This window comes from Danio rerio, chromosome 15, assembly GCF_049306965.1.
Source record: "Danio rerio strain Tuebingen ecotype United States chromosome 15, GRCz12tu, whole genome shotgun sequence".
NCBI classification, from domain to species: domain Eukaryota; kingdom Metazoa; phylum Chordata; class Actinopteri; order Cypriniformes; family Danionidae; genus Danio; species Danio rerio.
Genome location: NC_133190.1, coordinates 19,275,859 through 19,292,279, shown reverse-complemented (window position 1 = coordinate 19,292,279; position 16,421 = coordinate 19,275,859). Strand labels below are relative to the sequence as shown.

General features: G+C 35.2%; 1 protein-coding gene across 4 annotated transcripts in view; it reads left to right on the top strand.

Annotated features, from left to right (window-relative positions):
- Positions 1-16,421, top strand: part of tyw1 (tRNA-yW synthesizing protein 1 homolog (S. cerevisiae)) — a 134,123-nt gene that overhangs the window by 11,141 nt on the left and 106,561 nt on the right. For all 4 annotated transcript variants that reach the window (XR_012390533.1, XR_012390534.1, XM_073923137.1 and 1 more), the window contains exons 6-7: positions 51-329; positions 3,596-3,715. Coding sequence is in view for 2 of the 4 variants with exons in the window: in XM_073923137.1 (XP_073779238.1) it covers positions 51-329; positions 3,596-3,715 (399 nt within the window). In the remaining 2 variants the exon portion in view is untranslated. The remainder of the gene's footprint in view (positions 1-50; positions 330-3,595; positions 3,716-16,421) is intronic.

Here is a 16,421-nt window from a genome sequence, read left to right as displayed (position 1 = left end):
TTATTCTATTCAATTGCATGAGTTGCCCGTTAAATCACTTCTGTATTCAGGTCAGTAAGAGCATAGATAAGTGGCTGTGGATGCTGAGCGCCGCTCGGATCATGACCAGAGGAGAAGGCGACTGTAATGTGGTGAAGAGCCGTCATGGCAGCGTGCAGGCTGACTTCCAGGCCTGGAAAGGGAAATTCTTGAACCGACTGCAGGCCCTGGCCAAGGGTGAGAAGAAAGCCTGCTCTGGAAACTGCAAGAAGGCCAGCTGCAAGAATAAGAAGAAACATAAGGAGGAGGCAGAGGACAATCACTCGCTCGCTGAGAAGAACAACTCTGAGGCAAGACAGTCCTGCTCTCTGATGTCTTTTGAAACACATGTAGTCATGGAAACAGTTTTAGCACTGCACACCTAAAGTGCAGCTCGTTCCCCTGCAGTCTGTGGTGCACTCATGTCAATGGGATCTGAACAGCAGGAGTGACATTACAGACTTTAGAGGATGTTTTATTCTCTTAGATGTTCTGCCCCTATCTTTTACTCAGAATTTTTTTTAGGAAACATTGCTGTTGTTAAAGAGATAGTACTCTAAAAAATAGATTTCTGCCATTTACTTACTCTCCACTTGTTTCAGACATGTTTGAGTTTCTTTCTACTGTTGAACAATACAAAAATAAAAATCTGGAGCTAATCAAACAAATAACTTTTTATAACGGTCTGAAATGAGTACACCCAAATTTATGTTAAGGAAAAAAGTTAAATAGAAAAGAGCAAAATTGAAGAGAAACAAAAAATGTATACAATGTTGTATTTTGTATCCCCCCCTAAATTTTGCATGAATTTTAATGCAGAAGCTTACTATTTCTTAAGATGTTCAGTGACTAAAATATTATTTTATAAATATATTTGTTTAAAAAATCTCTTTTGTTCAAATGCACCAAAATATATGACATATATTCACTAAGAAATGGATAAAAATGATCATTTTGGGTGTGCTTAATAATGTTGAGCACTGTATATACAGTACATACAGACATTTTGAAGAATGCTGGAAGCTGGTGTCTATTGACTTTTATTGTCTTTTCTTCAATTAAAGTCAATGGCATCTGCTTTTTATGTTCTTCAAAAAAAAATATCATCTTTTCTGCTCAACAGAAATGTAAAACTCAAAAGTTTGGAACCACTTGAGAGTGAGTAAATTAATAAATATTCCTGTTTGGTTATACAATCTCTTTAAATTCTTTAATTCCTTTAATCATCATGTTAAATAACCTTAAACGCACATAAAATCAAAACTTTCCCACTTTTCACTAACTAGAAAGGCAAATGACGACCTAACTGGCTGTTAATACCTAACTTGGTCACAAATCTCCATCATGCATGTTTGTATAAAAATTGCATTTTAATATCCAAACAGAAGTAATTTATTTTTAAGTGTCTTATACAACTGTCAGGAGTTCTAATGTTATACTATCTATTCACAAATTATATTTGGTCATGCTTTACTTTAGACAGACAAGTATAGACAGAAAAATATGTATCTAAAGTGCTCTTATTATGCTATTTAAAAGTCTCCTGCAGTGGGTCTACATCCATCCAGTGTTATAACACTTTCATTTGCTCCTAGTATACACTGCAGCATCAGCTCTATAAGTGTCTGAAATGGTTCTTTCAAATATTTACTCTCTCTAAACCCCACCTTTCTGTGAGGCTTTCCTTTTCTGATGGGTTAAATGGCCAAATCTGTTGTGATTGGTCTACTGCTTACAGCAGGCGTGTCCAAACTCAGTCCTGGAGAGCCAGGGGCTGCATCCGAAACCGCCTACTACTCAGTAGGTACTGCATTTGAATTTAAACGTACTACTCGGCCGTTAGAAAAGTACGGTCTATACAGTATGAATGTGGAAAGTTTGAATGGAATTTGGAGGTACTACATTCGCCATTTTGTCATGATCACGTGACCTATCTGCGTTTGTTGCATCACTTCACTCCCATTCATGAATTCTCTTGCTGGGCATCATGGGATAGCGCAGCGTGCATGGGATACCACTTCAGAATCTCGCTGGAAGTAGTAAGTCATCCGAGTACTTCCCGCATACTGATTCTCAAATTCTATGAATTCGGATATACTACTCAGCTCGCATTCTGATATTAGTGTACTGTATAGTATGGAAGTATGCGGTTTCGGACACAGCCAGGCTGCTTCTCAATTCCTAGAACCCAGAGAACGAACTTGCGTTCTTGTAAAGACTGGTCTTGCCAGGTCACCTTGGGAAAAGGAAGTTGGGGGACCGCAAGAACAGAGAAGGCTTACTGTGAAAAATTAGATGCTGCGTTCTTCTTGATGATCACGTGACCATCACGCATTTTTAAAACAGATTTTAATACCAATTCCAGCAAATAAACACCTTAAAGTATATATGCCTTTATTAAGATTTTCATGGTAACGTATACGTTTACGGTCTCATTTAGGGAAACTCCTGAGATAAATAAGTTACATCTCTGAACTTTATTAATAAACATTTATAAAAAGCTGCTTATTCCACCTCCTTTATTTAGACTTTTGGGACTTCTAGAGCAAGTTCGGTGCTCAAGTCTGCATTGATGTATCTTCAATTTCACGAACAGATCTGAGAACTTTCTTGCATCCTTCGTTCTTGCGGTCTTGAATTTTACAACTGAACTTTGGTGGTTGATGATAACATTACACAAGGATGCAAGATCGCTAAAGAACACCTACTGAGAAACAGCCTGGTGTCCTGTGGAGTTTGCTCCAATCCTAAGATACTAGATATACTAGAAACTTCCTGGCAGGTGTGTTAAAGCAAGTTGGAGTTGAATTCAGCAGGGCACTGGCCCTCCGGGGGCGAGTTTGGACACCATTGGCTTACAGCATGCAGTATGTCGAAAACCGAATGCTTATTACTATATATCTGAAATAGTGCTCTGGATTTTCCTCTGCACTAGTGATATGACAGTGATATGAACAGTAAGGAAGGCGTTGGTTTTTACTGTCATGAGCCCTCATCCAACAAGACACTCAAATGTTTCCCAAACATGACATAAGCTTAAATCTTTTAGGCCCCTGTACAGCTGCATTATGCAGATTTATTACTACACCGATATAGGTTTTAAAATTAAAAAGTAGAGCAAGAATTACTGAGGACTTGTTACATGCAATCGGCTTTTTCGTTCTGGGATCATTTTTAATCTTTGATCTATTGCCATTTACATTCACAAAGAGCTTAACGTAAAAGGACCATCTTATTTGTGTCTTTGACATTTTAAGCAATATTTAGTCTCATTTTCAAGAGTAGCAATCTGGCTTGCAGTTTTTTGCACTAGAGTTATATCCAGAGAACTGAATTTCAAAGAATATCATTGGTTTATATGCCAATAAACCAACACATCGAGTACACGTTGTGATTGTGAAGTTTTTAAGCAATGTAATATAACATCTCACTTTTGATCAAACTAAGTCCTGATGGATGAAATCTGTGTTTGGTTCACTTCAGGGGAGTTTGCAGGATTTCATCTGAGAGCACTGAATATGCTCATGTTAAAGAATAAGCCGTGAGAGAAGATGCTATTTTCTGTTTTGGTTTTCAGGAGGAGCTGATGGAGTCCAGCAGCGATGAGGAGTCCTCTTCTGAAGATGAAAAGTCTCATGGCTCTGTCATCGACATGGAGGACCTCGGAAATGTTATGAATCACATGAAGAAAGCCAAGGTAAAAAAACAAATCTAGCTTCACTTTGTGTACTTGCAGTCTATTCTCTTTCAGAAGCGGTTCACTTGGGTTTTAAAAAACACATGCATCAATTTCATTCTGTGGAACATATAGTAGCATGATTCAAGGTCTTTTCCTTACTACAGATGTTAATTGTCATCCAGTGCCAAGTACATTAGCTTTGGCAGAAGATCAGATAAAAAAAAAAAAAAATAATCTTGTCATAAAACTTTACAAAACCCTTTAAGAATTTATCCCTCTATTAACAGTCCCTGTTCATAGAAAACTTAAAAATGCATTATAAAACAAATACATCACACACATGCATCAAAAATGCTGAACAGGAGCTCAACTCAGTAGGAACAAAACTTATTGGTACTCACACATTACCTAAGGCAAGGCAAACTTTATTTATAGAGCACAATTTCACACAACTGTATAGCTGGTCCAAAGTGCTTTACAATAAAATAAGATATTTAATAACAATAAAAAAACTTATAGAATTACTATAAAATATAAGAAAAGGAAATAAATATGTAGTACTAAAATACAAATAAGAAAGAACATGAATGCGTCACTCAAAGGCAAGAGAGTAAAAATAAGTCTTTAAGTTAGATTTAACAGGATCCAATAATGAAGAAATCCTGACATTCTAAGGTAGACTGTTCCAGAGCCCTGGGGCTGCAACACAGAAAGCTCGATCACTTTTTGATTTGCAGCGAGATTAAGGGTCAGACAAAAGAAAGTGATCATGGGACCTTAATCATCTACTAGCTGTATAAGGCCTAAAAAATTAACTAATATAGACCGGGGCAGAATTGTGCAATGCTTTATATGTTAAATAAATAAAGGATTTTAAAAACAACTCTGAATTTTATAAGAAGCCAATGCTGTGAGGCAAGAACAGGGGAGATATGATCTCTTTTCTTAGTTCCTGTTATTAATCTGGCGGCTGCATTCTGTATTAATTGTAACTGAGAGAGAACTTTTTGCCACTAATTTGAGTTGAAAAAAGCTGCTCTTCACAACTGCATTTACATGCTTGTAAAACTGCAAAAGTGGATCAAGAATAACTCAAAGATTCTTGGAGTGATTGTGCAGATTGTTGTTTAGGAATCCTAGCTAAGTTTTAATTGAATCGTGTGTAGCAGCAGAACCTAATAAGAGCACTTCAATTTTATTTACATTTAGTTGCATAGACTTCTTGGTCATCCAGGTCTTAATGTCGGTTAGACATAAGAAAAGGTGTTGTAATGATAAATCTTTTCCCAGTTTGATAGGAAAATATAATTGGAGATCATCGGTATAGCAGTGATAGTTTATGTTATGTTTGCGGAGTATTGAGTTTAAAGGGAGCATATAAAGAGAAAATAATAAAGGGCCAGGAGTAGATCTATCTGGAACACTCCAATGAATGGGTTTAGGTGATGAAGTAAAAGATTTAATATTTACAGAAAAAGATCTTCCCTTTAGATATGAGGAGAACCACTGTAAGGCAAGGCCCTGAACCCCAACAATACTCTCAAGTCGTTTCAATAAAATGTTGTGATCTACGGTATCGAAAGCAGCACTTGGGTCTAAAAGTATCAAAATTGCAGATGACTCAGAACCTAAAAGCAGATGATCTTCTGTTTATCGTATTTGATGTTATATGATAAACATAAATGTTCCCAGCTTTTCTTGTGATTCATTTTGTTTGTGCTACCCATCTGAAAACACCTAAAATACTTAGTTAAAATTAAGCTGGTTCACTTTTAAAAATTACTTTGCATTTTTTAACAAGCCATTAATTAATTAATATTAGTATTTACTGCGCAATCTGGAGCTAATCCAACAAAATAAAATATGATAACTGTCAAAGAATTAGTACATCCAAATTGATATTTTAAGTTAAATAAAAAAAGGAAAAATCAAGAAAAAATCTTTTTTTTTTTTGCAATATTTTATTTGAAGTATTCTTTCTATTCCTAAAAATGTTCTGTGACCAAACTGTTATTTTAATGAAGATAACTGTTTAATAAATCTGTTTTGATCAAATACACTAAAATAGATGACCTACACTTACTGGCCACTTTATTAGGTACACCTGTTCAGTTGCTCATTAACGCAAATTTCTAATCAGCCAATCATATGGCTGCAGTTTAATGCATTTAGGCATGTAGACATGGTCAATACGATCTGCAGTTCAAGATGAGCATCAGAATGGGGTAGAAAGGTGAGTTAAGTGACTTTAAACGTGGCATGATTGTTGATGCCAGCCAGGATGGTATGAGTATTTCATAAACTGCTGATCTACTGGGATTTCCACGCACAACCATCTCTAGGGTTTATTGAGAATGGTCGGAAAAAGAGGAATTATCTAGTGAGCGGCAGTTCTGTGGGTGCAAGTGCCTTGTTGATGCCAGAGGGCAGAGGAGAATAGCTAGACTTGTTCGAGTTCATAGAAAGGTGACAGTAACTCAAATAACCACTCCTTACATGCCGAAGAGCTTCTCTAAATGCACAATACGTTCAACCTCGTTGGAGATGGGCTACAGCAGCAGAAGACCACACCGGCTGCCACTCCTGTCAGCTAAAAGCAAGTAACTAAGGCTACAATTTGCACAGGCTCACCAAAAATGGACAATAAAAGATTGGAAAAACGTTGCCTGGTCTAATGAGTCTTCTGCTGCAACATTCTTATAGTAGGGTTAGAATTTGTAACGGTGTGGGGGATATTTTCTTGGCACACTTTGCGCTCATTAGTACCAAATGAGCATTGTGTCAACTTCACAGCCTACCTGAGCATTGTTGCTGACCATGTCTATTGATTTGTGACACAGTTTACCCTTCTTATAATGGCTTCTTCCAGCAGGATAACGTGCCATGTCATAAAACGTGAATCATCTCAGACTAGTTTGTTGAACATGACAATGAGTTCACTGTACTCAAATGCCCTAAACAGTCACCAGATCGTCAATCCAATGAAGCACCTTTATGATGTGGTAGAACATGAGATTCTCATCATGGATGTGTAGCCGTCTGCAGCAAGTGCATGATGCTATACATGTCAATATGAACCAAAATCTCTGAGGAATATTTCCATATTATTCCAACAATATTACCGTGTTGAATTTATGCAACAAAGCATTAAGTCGGGTCTGTAGCCAAAAGAGGGTCCAACCCGGTACTAGTAAGGTGTACCTAATAAAGTGGTCGGTGCGTGTATATTCAATGAGAAATGGATAAAATTATTCATTGTTAATATGGAGTGTACTTCTTTATGCTGAGCATTTTATATAAGATTGAGTTTTTATCATTGCATCTCTGGGTCCTGTTGATGCTTAATAAGCTTCAATAAAATTTTCTGAGCAATTTATGATATTTAAAGAGCTTAATCCACATTGACAATATAAACTTTTGGTGAATCTTAGGTTTTGTATAAATGTTTTATTTGTTATTCCGAAAACTTAGTCTTAAAGGTTAGAGTGACATGAGGGTGGACCACAGACCACTTTTATGGCAATTTTTGGGCAAGAGTGGTCTCTGAGCTGTCTTTGTATGGCAAAAGTTGCGGGGAAAAAATTCTACCATTGTTTGACAAATAGAAAAAAGACAGAATGGATTTGGAGCAGCGTAATAGTGAGTAAATAATGACTGAGTTGAGTGAACTATTGCTTTAAGACGACAGAGTGCTGGTGAGATACCGGCAGTGGCTCCATTGAAGAAGACTGAGTGGCAGATGGTTTGCTACAGCAGACAGCAGCTCCGGCAGGCGCTGCGAGGACTTGCGTAACCGTGAACTGTGATCACTGACGCCCACTCCACAGGCCTGTGCGCAGGAGTGATTCATGAGACACAAGCAGACAAATCTTCCTATGCACACGCAAACGCACTCCCTCGCATCCTATCCACAACCCCATTTCATCCAGTAAAGAGCCCTTTATGGATGCTTTTAAGATTGGGTGAGTCAGTTGATTGGGATGTTTTGATCAGACGATATCCCTGGAGATATGAATTAAATGAAAGATAATTACAGGACAGAGAGCAAATTGGGCTATAAAAAACAGAATGGATTTAATAGCATTATTGATTTATTTAAAAGGGCTATCAGTTCTTTGCATTAATGTAGTGCAAGGAGACCACAAGGAAATGCAGGCGTATGAAAACACATTTTGCAAAGTTGAACTACTTTTTTTTACAGAGTTGAGCTTTTAATGCTCAGTCACACCTACACTACCAGACAAAAGTCTTGTCAATGACTCCAATAACTTATTAATAAAGTCATCTGCAGGACTCCCAGAGTTCATCAAGGTTCTTTGGATTCATTTTCAATGCCTCCAACTTACCCCAGGCATGCTCAATAATGTCCATGTCTGGTGACTGGGCTGGCCAATCCTGGAGCACCTTGAGCTTCTTTGCTTTCAGGAACTTTGATGTGGTGAATGAAGTATGAGAAAGAGTGCTACCCTGCTAAAGAATTTGCCCTCTCCTGTGGTTTGTAATGTAACGGGCAGCACAAGTGTCTTGATAACTTGGTCTGTTGCCATCCCCTCTGCAGATATCTCACAAGTCCCCATACTGAATGTAACCCCAAACCATGATTTTTTTCTTCACCAAACTTGACCGATAGCTGTGAGAATCTTGGGTCCATGTGGGTTCCAATAGGTCTTCTGCAGTATTTGTGATGTTAGAGATGCATTTCTACAAATGATTCATCATGAAATGTTTGTATTTGGTGTTCAAAAGAATTTTTATCTATACCTACTGGTTATGTAAGGGATAAAGTACATCTAGGCGGTTGTGTTCGGAGAATAAAGCCTGACAGGCTTATTGGCAGCCCAACACCAAGTAGAGGGATGTTGTATAAGATCGAAGGGCTTTATTCAGCAAAACGACCTTTTAATCCTGCTTATTACATTGATACTGGCCACAAAGCATAAACATTCTAAACAAAAACATTGTTCGGAGCCATAATAGTTGATTAATTCTTTAATGCCCTTAAAACTTGAGCAATGATTAAAAAAATCTTTGGTCATTGCAGATTTTGGCCCATCAGATGGATTGATCGGATCACAACCCACGGTTTAGCATGCACATGACTCGTTGATTAATAACTTTTTATTTTATTTTATTTTTTAAATTGTAGATTGACCCTAAATTTGTAATGAGCACAGAGAGATTCCTCCTGCATCGTTCAAATTGCATGTGTGAAAGCATTTTGGCTTTCCTGTAAAATATAAAAATGAAAGAAGTTGTGGTGGCACCCTAAATGCTTTGGTAGGTTATTAAATGTGTTTTCTGTCGCTAGTTGTTTAGCCTGCATTAATGCATTCAGTGTAAAGCTTCACTATTAACCGTTAAAAGATCGGGCTCTCAATTTTAAACACTCACGCAACTGAAATTATAAATGATGATGGCTTACAAATCTGCTTTTGACTGGGAAAGAGATTTAGTTTATACACTTTGAGTTAGTTAAAGTTACAAAAAAGCAGCGAACACAGAAGCAATGGGATAGCAGTTTATTGTTCAGATAAATCACCACCTAATGTAACTTGATGCTCAAAATTGAAAGTTGTAGCAATTTCATAGTTTAACCAGTAGGTGGTGACAACCAGCCATCAAAAATGTGTCACTGAATAATTCTTTAAAAATTATACATCTAGTAATGAAACAAGGTTTTTATGAGTGAGTTATTAAATCATTAATTGAAAATAAGTCTAAAAATAAATTTGTTGTGCAAATTCTAATGTTAAATTTATACATTTAGCATTATTAGCAAGAGTATTATTTGTTTTTATTATGCTGGTTATTTCTTGATTTTATTTTTATTATTTCATGGTCCGATCCATGACTCAAATTTGATCTTAAACAATTATATTTGTGATTCGTTACACCACTAGCTGAAACGTAGACAAATAAATGTGGCTCATCAAAACAATTTAATAGCCAATCAGAGTTGTTTAAATTGGTTACTGCTAAAAGTGCTGGGGTTTTGTTAATTGCCACTACACAATCACTGAATTCTGTGAACTTCAAAATAATTTAATCATAAACAAAATGTGCTGAAATGATAGAATAAAGAGATTCTGTATTATTTGTATTATAATATTCTAAGTTTACCACTTGATTGAAGTGACTGGATACATTTAAATATTTGATCAAATTTAATGTAGTTTTTCTGCCCTGATGTCAACCCATGAGATTTATAGGTAATTTCTGCCAATAACATCACCATATGTATTCGCCAAAACATCCAGTTGTCTTTTCTCCTCCCCAAAAATTATTTTTGTGTGAGTGTGTGAAACCGATCAAGATTACAATGTCCTTTTTGCTTTACTGATTGTAAAGTGTGCCTCTTAATACTTAATTTTGCACATTTAGCTAAAAAACTGTTCAACTTTTGACTGACGTTTATTGCATTAAGGCAAACATGTATAACCATTAGAGTCAGCAAACGCAGTGCTGACATGCTTTTTGCTGATCCAGCTCAACTGGTTAGTTTAGCCCTTGAGTTTGCGTTTCATTATTGTTTTGCTGTCAACCCATTTTCCACCTTTGACTCTAAAATAGTCTAGATGCATCTGTGAGTTGCTCTCTTTCATTTGCACTCTGCTTCATTTAACAACAATTACTACTTTTTGTGTCATGTAAGGTCACTGAATAGTGTTTGACTATACATGTACATTTTTAAGCATACCACTTTCTGTTGGGGAATTTACAGGACCTAATAAGGTGCATGCATAAGTCATATTTATTATTATAATGTAATAATACATGTTTAACATAGTGATGTATAACATAATTATAATTGAAAGTGTAAAACCCATGGCTATCATGGAATGCAGTGTCTCGTTCAGTGATGCTCAACCCTGTTCCTGGAGATTGACCTTCCTGCAAAGTTCAGCTCCAACCCTGATCAAACACACCTGAACCAATTAATTAGGACCTGAACAGCACTTGATAATTACAGGCAGGTGTGTATGATATGGGTTGCAACTGAAATCGGCAGGAAGGTCGATCTCCAGGAACAGGGTTGAGCACGCCTGGTCTAGTTTGTGTAGCTGTGGGTTTTCAAATGGACAGTTGCTCTGCTCTGGCTCCAGATGGCAGCAGAGGTGTATTGTATGTTGGCTTTACTGATGCAGATGCCTGCTGCTTTACTGTATGATTGTAGTGTTTAGGTGTGCATTTCTGAAACTGTATCCTTTCAGTAGTTAATAATTACCATAAATGTATTGAGTGCAATTTAAAATAATAGTTTTTTTTTATTTTTTATCCCAGTTAGATGTCTAGAGGCAATCGCTGTGCCATTCATTGGTTATTTTGAAGTATGTAGTATATGGTATTTTTACCATTGCTTGTTGGAATTGACCATGTTAGTTACTCTGGCTCTACTGTTGGTAAATGCTTTCTAGAATTAATGTTGTTAAATTTAAATGTAGACCTGTCCACACACTGCTAATAAAATGAGAATAAATGAAAACAGCAAAGCAGGTGGTAAAATAAAAATGCATGAAAAAATCTGTAGTTTTCCCCATAAGAGGTACCAAGAAGTCTCTCTCTCTCTCTCTCTCTCTCTCTCTCTCTCTCTCTCTCTCTCTCTCTCTCTCTCTCTCTCTCTCTCTCTCTCTCTCTCTCTCTCTCTCTCTCTCTCACACACACACACACACACACACACACACACACACAATTATGGTAAAACATTTTATGCTTAAATAAATCAACAAAGATCAATCAAGCATCAGTTTTAATCCTGCAGCATACAAACATGTATTACTAAGAATAACTGGTAAACTGTAAGGTATTTCTTGTTATTAACATATTTGTGACATTTTTACAGAATTTAACAATTATTTATTTATATATATTTTCAAATGTATTACACTAGACTCTGTCTCACAGTAAGTGGTAAAACTGCGGATTTTCCTAAAATCCTCCTCGTTTGAATATTTTATAATTTGTCTTTTGCTTGCACATTTGTTAGCCTGAATAGTTTTGTTGTTGTTGTTGTTGTTGTTGTTTTTTGTAATTTTAATTTTGTTTTTTTATTTATTTATTTCTAATTTTGCTTCAGTTAATGGTGTTCTTTTCTTGCACATCAAGTTCTGGGTATTATTTAAATTATTTAATTACACTTGTTTTCGTGTGGTTAGGGTTAAAATTAGGTTTGGTTATTGCATTGGGTTAATTATGCATCGTCTTTTTTAAACAAGTGCCTGTAGCACAGTAAAACTTGTTACTGTTTTTTTATTTTGTCTTTTTTTCCCATGTCGTGTCCAGAATTTAAAAAATGTGTATTGTGTTTAGATTGTGTTTCGGATTGAGTGCTTTTTTAAATTATTATGTATAATAACATTAATATTTAAAAATGAATGACATGGAAATGTAAAAGGTGATGAAGTTTTTTTTCCTATTCTATTTTTTTTATTATTATTTTTTATTAATACACATTTTGTCACCTTGGAATTATAAGACTCTATCTGCATTCCATATAGCAAACAATATTAGTGCAACAGTTCTCTTTCATACATTAACATGACAGAGACCCTACTTTAAATGTAAATGACCAAAATTATCTTAAATTTGCAAATTGGGCTAAAGTAAACGGCATATGCAGATAGAACCTTCTAATCCTAAAAAGTAATTTTCTGCTTGGAATTATAATGTTATATCTAACAGATCATTACTTGAAGTGTTACATTTCAAGATATACAATCAGTCTGCTTATTAATTTTAATACAAAAATGGTGTCACAATTCAATTCAATTCAGCTTTATTTGTATAGCGCTTTTACAATGTAGATTGTGTCAAAGCAGCTTCACATAAATGGTCATAGTACTTGTACATAGTACATAGTACAATATGTGGAAGTTTAAGAAAGTACATTTGTGATTTATATAATATTTAATGTTTTAGTGTAAATCTTTATTCTTGTTCAAATAAGGCATTTAAGGCTGTGCTAATTTTTTTGTACAGTGCAGATGTTAATTTTAAGTTATTAATATGGTAATATTTATTGAATAAATGCTTTATATGCTTTATTGAATTATATTTATTGAATTATATGCCCCAAATAAAATTAAGGTAGTAATTTAGGTATTTGCCCTTCAATGCTTAATATCAAATTTAAATACTTTGAAAGAAAACAGGCAATGAGCAAATGAGTTTAATAAACACTGAAAATGTTTCACTGACTATATATATATATATATATATATATATATATATATATATATATATATATATATATATATATATATATATATATATATATATATATATATATACACACACACACACACAAATAAAATATTTCACATTTAATATATTACATTTTTAAAATAACTTCTTTTCCAACAATGTAAAATTTAACATCTCAATGTCATAAAATGCTTCTTGAATTTTTTTCCAGGTGGAATGACCAAGAAAGTGGATCCTGATTGGTCCTCGTGCATGCATTCGAAATGCTGATTGGCTCATAGAAAGAATCTTATAGAGCCAAGCTAAAGTTCGACTTTGTAGATACAACCTTTTTTGTTTTTTTTAATACTAAAAAGTCTTAAAATGTAGACCACTTATAAAATCACATACTGTAATGTAAATAAGTTGTCATTTAATAAGAATATGTGAGTAACTCAATTTTGACAAAAATGTCAGATAGAAGTAGAACTGTATAATTCTAAGGTGACAATTTATAAAGTTGTTCCAGTGTTGAAATTCCCATGTGTGGAACCTGCAGTCTTCAAAGTCTCTGTAGATTAAAAACAACTTGAGCACCCCAAGCGCTGATTAAACTGAAAGCACCTCAACTTGCTTATAACTCACAGCTCTAAGTACTTTTAATGTCTCACGTAGTTTTAGTGCATGTGTGGATTGAGGCTGTATTGACTGCGTAGTGTTCGCAAGGTGGAAACAGAGATATCCACTCCTGCGCTGGCATTGTCTCGTATTCCACATAGGCTGCTTTGGGTCTTGTCTTCATTTTGGCTGCTTGTCACTCTGAATGCATCAAGAGCTCAGACTGAACTCTGAGGAGCCTCTGCTGGCATCAGCGCTGTCACTCGCATGGGTGGTTTGTGGGAAATGGAGCACTTCTAGCAGAAGAGAGCTGCTCCGCTTCTGTCTGTCTGATGGAGAGCCGACTCTGCAGTAGGGACCAAATCGGCCAGATGAATGTTGGGTGACAGATTGCAGCCTAGTCGACTCTTGTTTTTGTGTGGCAGTTCCACGACAGATCTCACTGTGAAGGGGCATACTGTCTGCTTGCCAGTCCAAACCCACCTGGTGCCGTTTCCACTCGCTTTTCTTGTTTGATTTTGCTCATGGGACATTGTGTTCTCCGGAACGAGCAAACAAAGTCACAGAAGCACAAACAGTGAGTGTTCGCTGTCTCTCAGCATAGATGTTAAGGGACCTTTAAAGTTTGATTCAAGAGCATGAATCAATGTATAGTTGTGCATCTTGTGAGAAAGTTCATTTGAAAAAGATGTGGCTGAAGGAACAGAAGCCATATTTTGCATATTATGCATAAGATTGTATATTTGTATTTTATTTTAATATTTTTTTAGGGGTTTTTCACTTTTGTTGGAGAGTGTAGACAGGAATGCGAGGGGCGCAGAAAGAGAACTGAATGATCAACAAAAGAGCCAGAACTGGGAATCGAACCTGGTTAGCCATAAGCACAGCAGTTCTCTGTGTCAATGGTTCTTAATATTAATTATTTGATTTATTGACTTAAAAAAAACATTTATTTATGTTTTTTTTGCATTTTACAAAAATACAACAAAATAAAGAAAAAACAATACAATACAATAATAACACATATAAAATACAAAACATAAAAACACTAACCTACGACTGAACAACAGAACACAGAGGGACAAATGCACACGAAAACAAATATAGCTGGTCAGGTAAATCATAAATAAAAGTAATAATAAAATAACATTGTTCTTATATTACCAGAAAAATGCATCATCCTGACTGTAGTTTTATTGTCAAATAATAGTTTGGGCACATTACTAAAACACATGTTATAAATAGTGAATATTAGTTACATTCAATCTGTAATTACAATGTTATTGACAGGGGTTATTGGTTACTCTTGCATTTCTTCCAATGCATTAAGATGTTTTAATATCTGTCCGGATGTTTTATCAAATATCTCTAATTTATTATTATTGATATGTTTCAATCTCTCCAATGTTTACAAGATCTTTACCTCGCATATAGGGCTGTACGTTTCTGGCAAAAATGTGAATCAGGATTTTTTTTTTTGCTTAAAATCAAGATCACAGTTTTCTTACAATTCTGTAAATGTAAAATAAAGGTTAATATGATTAGCATATTATTAATATTGTTAATTCTCAAACATATGATAAAATAGTAATAATAATAATAATAATAATAATATAATAAAAAAAAATGCTAAATTTTGTATAGTTATTATGGTGGACTTGAACAGACTTTCAAAATGTCCTGTTTGTTAATTCACAGTAAAATGATGACACCGTAATATAACTATTCATAATTATAGAATTTATTTATCATGTTTAATGTTATTGACAGCATTATTAGACCATTTGTTTTTACTGGTAAAATTAGAATTTTGTCATTATCAAACTTCTTGCATTATATTCAACAATATATATAGGCTAGGGTTGTTATACTGACATGGTAAACATTTATTTTTATGCACAACACTTTATGTTCGCTGTAAAAGAATAAGAAAAACATGTCAAGTGGTTGTCATAATCATAACTCTAAAATGCGGTCTAAAATCACAATGTGCAACAAACTGAACGTTATTTACAACTTTATTACCTGTTATTCACAGCCTATGCCGGTTCTGTTCACTAAAGTAGGCATCATGCGTGCATGCGCGCGTTCTCTGTAGTAAACATACATTGCGTCAGCTCACGTGTATAGCAGCCATGAATACATCATTAAATGAAGACAGAAATGACATTTTTGTGTCAATTATACCTTATAAATACAGTATGTGACACTTTTAACACCCTTTGAAGGTGTCAATGTTACTGTGAAGATTTGTGCAACTGCCTTGCTTCTCTCCTGACCTTGAAAATATAATTGGCTCAATCGTAGAAAAGCTGAATTGAGATCGTGTGTAGGGTCGATTCGAAATCGTGATCTTTTTTTCGATTAATCATGCAGCCCTACTCAGATACCAACCATAGGCACAGATTCAGATTTCCACATTCTCAAAAGCATCCTTTTGGCAATTACCATACTACGGAGACCCGGAAGGGACGTGGTGATGGTAAAAAAAATGATTTGCGTTCCCTTGCAAAGATGTTTTGTGTTATCTCATTGTTTGTATTCACTTTCTTTCAATTAAAGCTGTGCGTTGATCATCGTTAACTTAAGCAACTGTTTGTGCTCATTTAGAAGAAAATTACTTATGTTTGAAATAAAACACGCAGGACGGTATATTTACTTATTATTAAGTGTATTTGTCTATTTAATCCCACAGAATTCCCAAAGTGTCCTGCACTTTAGCTCCTCTTTAAATAGCCTGTACAGAAGCTGATCTGGGATCATTGTATCATACAGATCGCGTCTATCAGTCAGTGCTTATACATGCATTTGCTGATTCAGAGGTTTCTTATAAAGGGAGATGCTCAAGGCAGAGCTTTAATGGCAAGATAGTGAATGCAGGCATTTTTTATATTAATTTGAGCATGCTTTCAAGATTAAAAATATA